The sequence below is a fragment of the Podarcis erhardii genome (genome assembly GCF_964252035.2).
Source record: "Podarcis erhardii genome assembly, chromosome: 2".
NCBI lineage: Eukaryota > Metazoa > Chordata > Lepidosauria > Squamata > Lacertidae > Podarcis > Podarcis erhardii.
In genome coordinates this window covers 116910764-116917668 of record NC_138498.1, presented here as the reverse complement: position 1 = coordinate 116917668, position 6905 = coordinate 116910764, and the positions used below count along the sequence as shown (strand labels likewise).

The window sequence follows — 6905 nt, the reverse complement described above, 5'->3', positions numbered from 1 at the left end:
AGTGAAAGAGCTTGAAGCATAGCAAGTGTAAAAACTCTCAAGGGATCAGGCTTTCTACCCAAACGAAGCTGCTTCTTACCTCGGAAACTCCTTAGGGAAAATCACAACAATCCCACCTCTGAGGAACAAAAACAATCAACTTATTCCAGATTCACTAACCTCCCCTCCAAAAATACCTAAGAGAGAGTTAACAGAGGTGGGTGCTTTTCTGTTGCTCACCATAGTTTGAGGAAAAACTAGCTGGACATTGAAACACGTTCGTAGGTACTGAGCTATTCACAAGCATCTTTGAGCCACTTTCTTTTATATGTTTGACACTATGTATTGCAGAGTCAGTGAATACAACATGCAAGAGGCAGAGAAGAGCCTCCAGCCCTATGTGATGGGGAAGGAGGAGGCCGTGCTCTGACCTTGATCCTTGGAGGAAGAATTAGATTGCTACAATAGCAAAGGAGAGGGCCCTATTTTTACGTGTGAGATGCTGTAGGGCATGGATAGGCAAACTAAGGCCCGGGGGCCGGATCCAGCCCAATCGCCTTCTAAATCCGGCCCACAGACAGTCCGGGAATCAGCATGTTTTTACAGGAGTAGAATATGTCCTTTTATTTAAAATGCATCTCTGGGTTATTTGTGGGGCATAGGAATTCATTCTTTTTCCCCCTTCCAAAATATAGTCTGGCCCCCCACAAGGTCTGAGAGACTGTGGACTGGCCCCCTGCTGAAAAAGTTTGCTGACCCTGCTGTAGGGTGTGGAGTCCTACAGTCTCTCCCCCAGGAGCCCCTTCTGTACCAGGTTTTATGTGTTGGGGTCCTGGACCCTTCCTGACCTCAGAGAGATGCTTATGGAAATGAGCAGGATCCACTTACTTCTCCAAGGTGCTTCTCACATCCTAGAGGGGAAAAGATAACAGCAATCACTGCCTATAAAAGGCCACACTTTGAAGACACTTCAGACCCTGGAATGGATGCAGCCTGGTCCTCTAATCTCAGTCTGCCTGGCACACATCAAAGATTTGAGCAAGAATGGCTAAATCAGCCAATATTGGTTGATCAGCCAATATTGGTTGATATTTCAGTCAGTTTTTAATTTTACAATCTGAAGTTCAGTTCTCCACAATTCCATATCAGCATTTTAGTGCGAATTTCTCCCCAAATACACCTTTGTAGCCAATTTTGTATGCAAGTTCCGATTACTTGGCTTGAGAATTTCACTAGAAAATCTAGAGAATTGCAAATGCTGGTGGATGGCTATGATTCAGTTTGCATATTGATCATAAACAAAGCAGGTCTGAGGCAGTTTTAACTTATCAACCTGCATTTAATTTTGTGTGCAAAAAAATCCCTCCCAACACACTTCTCATTGTGCAATTTAGACATCAGGAGACCTACAGTTTAGTCCTTATAGAACATTTTCCCCCAAATCCATTTTTAGAACATCGCCAAATTTCAGCCAGCCAGCACGTACCATTTTCCTTCTGGAAACAAAAAAACCCACCTGCAGTATAAGATGCAATAAATTTTTGTGTTCAGCTGAGTTTCTTACCCCAGCAAATGTCGGTGGATTGGGTCATTACAACCCCTCATTGTTTCTTTCACAGAAAAATGTTCAGGAAAAGGTCGAGGAATTGTGAGGTGGTTGGTAGAGACCATATAATGATGGGTGATATTTCTCAAACCAATGGCAGGTTTCTCAGAGGGTTACATAAACACCCCAACCGCCACAGACCATTTACATTTGTGCCGAGTTGTAATAGCTATTGCATTTTTTTATGACACTTTCATAACATTTATCATGATTGAAGTTGGCCTCAATGTCTGTCTGGAGGGCAGAAATTGAAAATCTGAATGCAGAAAGGTGGGAGTGTCAATTTGGATTAAAAAAATGTGATTGTGCTCAATGTTAAGGCTCACTTCTCCTTTGCTTAATTTTAATTTTGCTTAGCTCTAAGGCAGCCAGATCAGCCCACAACAGGACATGAAGGCAGCACTGCAAAAATAGAAGGCATTAGGAGAAAATCTTTGGCTAAGCACAGAACACCACATTCTATTAACACTGAGTAAGCATCTCCAGTCTGCGTTAAGGGAAATAATAAACCACACCAGTTTTCTTGGCAGCTCCTGTGAAAAAGCTGAGTTCTTTTACTGCTTGTATAGAGGCACAAAAAGATTTGGAAGAAGCCCTTCTCCTGGAGTGGAGCCTTGGGCTGTTCCTCCTGCCATCTTACCTGCAGGAGTTCACTTGCTGGCTTCTGTCGTTTCTCTTCCATCTCCTGAATGATCCTCTCAAGAGAGGAGAGTTCCCTGGAGAGTCTGGCCAGCTGCTCATCCCTTCTTCTTGCAACCTCCAGCTCCACCTCTTCTATCTCGTGCAGCAGATGTTTTTCTTTCTCTTCCAGAAACTGGCGCAGTTGTCCAAACTTCTCCTCTGTCCCCTGCTTCTCAGTTTTTGTTAATTTCTGCAAGAAGCAGGTAGAAGTAAGAAACATGGAGCCCTGACTCAGGAACACGGCTATTCCTGCTTGCTGCCTTCCAGTTTGCCTAAAGCAATGAGCTTTTTTCCCTAGCAATGGAGGTTCCTTGCACATATTTGAACCTGGCATAATCACAGTTCTAAAATATTCAGGGAGCCTCCACGGACATTAAATGCTGCTCACTTTAGACTGAACACTTCCATAAATAGGAAGGCAACAGAAACACTAGCCTGCTCATCCCCAGAGCACCCCTGTTTACTTTAAGGCTTCAGGATGGCCTGACTTTGCTAAAGATTAACAACAGAGTGCACATTTCAAAATACCTTTCATTAACAATTTGTATGGTCCTTCAGGATATTCCCAACTACTTTATATTCAATAGAGCTGGCCTGCCTCAGGGGGAAGAAATTCAATCCAGTTTGCATTCAAAGGTGAACTTAGCTGATAGTCACTCTCCCAAAAAATATGCAGATGGAAAAACAGCATTCATTTCAAATTAACACTTCTCTGAATGTTACTCTGGTCAGGTAATGTGCACAAAAATGCACATTCGAGGGTAAAGTAGGCATTAAAACTGTTTATGAATGCAAATAACACAGAAAGGACTTTTTAGAATTCAAAATTGCATGCTGATATGGAAAAACGGGGAGAAGCTGGTATGGGACAGATTTGCCCGTGCTTCTTCAGTCCTGACTTGATTACAGTGGTACCTCGGGTTACATATGCTTCAGGTTACAGACTCTACTAACCCAGAAATAGCACCTTGTGTTAAGAACTTTGCTTCAGGATGAGAACAGAAATCATGCTCTAGCGGCACAGCGGCAGTGGGAGGCCCCATTAGCTAAAGTGGTGCTTCAGGTTAAGAACAGTTTCAGGTTAAGAACGGACCTCCAGAATGAATTAAGTACTTAACTCGAGGTACTAGTGTATTCAAATGCTTGTTCCCATCCTAGTAACAACAGGGACACCTACAAGGAGGTCTTGACTTTGCTTTTCCAGGTCTGCTCGATAGGCTAGCATTTTCTCTCTCTCTCTCCTCAGTGTCTCCAGGCGGCTGCAGATCAGTCTCTAAAGAAGGAACAAAATCCCAGGTTTGATTAAGACCAAGAAAAAGTGGGAGGGAGGGAGAGAGGGAGAGAGAGAGTTAGAGAGAGGAGTCCACTTTAGAAGGCATCTGAAAGCAGCCCTGTATTTGGGGGGGGGTTATGTTAAATGTTTTATTATGTTTTTATATGTATTGAAAGCTGGTTGGGGTATAAATATCACTATTATTATGATGGAATAGGATGACCCTATTTTCATCATAGAAATATTGGAGAGTATGCAGCTCCCTTTGGTACCTACCCCTACACTGCTCAGGTTTCTCCTTTGCTGCCTTTTACATAATAAACAATTGATGTTTGGGCAATTGATTTAATGCAGTTTGGACTTAAGTGCTACGGAAAACGGCCCGGGAAGAATCCACTGCTCTTCCCCTCATCAAGATCCACAGTGATTTCCTACCTTGTACTCTTTGGCAGCCTCCTCCAGAGGAACCATCTTGTGGTTTTCATGTTCCTTGGATCTGTCACAAACCACACAGATGAGGGTCGCATGGACTTTGCAGAAGAGCTTCAGGGTCTCCTGGTGCTTCTCACAGACCTTCCCTTCCTGAAGGGGAAGGCTGAGCTTCTTGGCTATTTCTACCACGTTGGCCAGTTGCTGGTTGGAGATGAGGCTCCTCCGCTGGACAGTTATTCTGCACTGAGGGCAGGAAGCCTCTCCCTCCAGTTTCCCCCAGCACTGGACCAAGCAAGATCGGCAGAAGTTGTGCCCACACTCTGGGATGGTCACTGGATCCTTGAAATATTCCAGGCAGATGGAGCAAGTAGCTTCATCGCACAGACTCTGGACGGGACCACCAGAAACAGCCATACCTTCCAAAGTCCCAGTTAAGTTTTACTTTCTCAGTTTTCAGTCACTGGCTGTTCCCCTTGCTGTAAATGATTCATGAACTCAAGGCTGTTGGGGCCTTCTTTTTAAAAAGACAGACAGACCTCTGCAGTTGCTTAACATTTTGTTGAGAAGCCTTGGTTGTCCTTTCATTGCTTTGGATTGCTTTTTAATTGTGTGTTTGTTGTTGTACAGTGGTACTGTAGCACCTCTGCTTGTGGTTAACGCTTAGCTGGAATGAAATATTCAACGCAGCAATAGAGAAATTAAAATAATAATTTATTTGTCAGACAAATAAATGAGAGGCTCAGTGGTATATGGTTACCAAGCTCTGGCCTGGCCTCCTGCCATCCTGGCCAGCACTTATATTTCCTTAATCCAGCCCCCTTTGCTCCTCCTGTGGCTGCCTCTGTCCAATCAGCCTGGTTGAAATTCCTATTGGCTGTTTGCTAGAACCAATCACAAAAGATACACCCACTTCCTTCTGTCCTTATATGGGAGACAAAGAGCTATATATAAATGACAAATAAGTAATAATATATCTTACATGGAATCTTAATTACCAGCTCACCTCTTACCCTCCTTGCCCTATTGCCTTCTAAAACAAATGGTTAATCTTACATTTTTATCTTCAACAGATGTCAAGGATCTTGAGTTCACATCAACATTGAAAGATTTCCTTCAATTGAAGGTTTCTAAACAAATGCCTGACAACTATATATCAAGAGTGCTCTATGGCGTCTCCTGTCTAGCAGGGGGGCTAGGCTCATTTGCCCCTCTGGTCTCCTATTACAATATGACTCTATGAAATAAGAATCTAGCATTTCTTAAATCCTTTGCATAATTACATTTAAGCCAATATATTTAAGCTAATATATTTCATACATTTGTCATAGGTAGCCTTTTAAAAGAATAAAGCTTCTCAAAGTGAAAAGGAAGGAACTCAGTAAAAAAACAGCTTTTAAAAGAAGCCTCTTCAGTTTGCACCTCCCCCTTTCACCCTCCTCTCCAGCCTCAAAATAAAATAGAAAGAAGCTACTTCTTCTACAGCCAAGCCAGTTGCCTTTCCCAATATTTAACACATTTAACCTTTTTAACTCTCTCAGTTTAAGAAAGAAACAGCTTTAGAAAAGACTTTTCAAAAATGCTCTCTTTTCTGTCAGCTAAATGTTTTTCCCCATTTGCTCCTGGCCTTTGAAAATACAACTCAAGGTTTAAGAGAGGCCCCATGGTATCATTTTACTATTTGCCCATTCCTAATTGTGTTTTGCAATCTGCAAGGTCAGTTGTCTGTAATTCCTTTTTTTATGACTTTGAGAATTGTTTTTCCTGCTATAAATCAGGGGGGCCCCCTTGTCTTAGGAGGAAAAACATCTTGCCAAGGTTCTTTCTGCCTGGCATGAAACATTTGAAAATCCTTTTTAAAGCTCATTTTAAATACAAGCAAGCCTTAATAAAATATATATATGCTTTGATAAAAATGCAGGCTTATGATTAGATGCCTCAGTACCTCGGGTTACATACGCTTCAGGTTACAGACTCCGCTAACCCAGAAATAGTGGGAATAGAACAGAAATCGTTCTCCGGCGGCACAGCAGCAGCGGGAGGCCCCATTAGCCAAAGTGGTGCTTCAGGTTAAGAACAGTTTCAGGTTAAGTACGGACCTCCAGAACGAATTAAGTACTTAACCCGAGGTACCACTGTACATTGCACTGAGAAGGCTTCCTGAACTCAGCTAAATCCTTGGCATTGTGGCGGGGCAGTCTTTGCTTCAAAAAAAATCCAAGGGTAGAGCTTTGTAGCAGTTGGAGCTGCCCTGGGCTCCCTGCTTGGCCATCTTTGTCAGCTGCTCAGTTCCAGGGAATGGTCTGGTGGTGTTGAGCCCTTCAGGTGAGGGCTGCATTTTATCCAGCGCTTGGCATCAACTGGTTTGAATAAATTTTAATGAATTTGTTCAAATCCTAGGCTCGTCCACACTTCTGCTTGTCTAGTTGGTTTTCTGCTTTCTATCCACACATCCGAATAGTTTCAGGAAAACCTGCTCTTTATTTTTAAATAGGAGGAAATGTCAATCTGGAGAAAACCCACATTGCCATTTGCTCCGAGTGAGAGCTAAAGAGCAGTTTTCCCCAGGAGAAACCAGCAGGATAACAGGCAGTGTGGGTAAGGCCTTGATCTCTGAACTACACCTGAAAGTAGCCCCCATAACTGAGGGTGAATTAATTTTGTCTTGAATGATTTATAGCTTGCCATTGAGTTCATTCTCTTCCATGTGTTTTTCACTCATTGGGACTTTTAAGTGTAAAGATCATAATTGTTTGGGGAAATAAAGTGCTTTATAAAATGCTTTGATCCGTGAAACTGTCACTGTTACGAGTGCCAAATAATAGAACTTCTGCACTTGGAAGAAATGAACATCTAAACTTTGGAACTCCCTTCCTGTTGATATCAGGTAGTGCCCTCTCTTTTTTGTTTTTGTTTAGGCAATTCTAACCTGACACG

At 42.7% G+C, this 6905-nt stretch overlaps 1 protein-coding gene across 2 annotated transcripts; it reads right to left on the bottom strand.

Annotated features, from left to right (window-relative positions):
* Positions 1 to 368: 368 nt before the first annotated feature.
* Positions 369 to 4577, bottom strand: LOC309337110 (zinc finger protein RFP-like). 2 transcript variants are annotated; one of them, XM_081853794.1, is made up of 4 exons: positions 3975 to 4571; positions 3444 to 3539; positions 2226 to 2456; positions 369 to 890 (listed from the first exon to the last, which is right to left on the bottom strand). In XM_081853794.1, the coding sequence occupies exons 1-4, from the start codon at positions 4383 to 4385 to the stop codon at positions 864 to 866; spliced, it is 765 nt and encodes a 254-aa protein (XP_081709920.1). In that variant the 5' UTR covers positions 4386 to 4571; the 3' UTR covers positions 369 to 863. The 2 variants fall into 2 exon arrangements, with proteins under 2 accessions (XP_081709920.1, XP_081709919.1); XM_081853793.1 differs by lacking the exon at positions 369 to 890 and having other exon boundaries at positions 1495 to 2456; positions 3975 to 4577.
* Positions 4578 to 6905: the final 2328 nt, after the last annotated feature.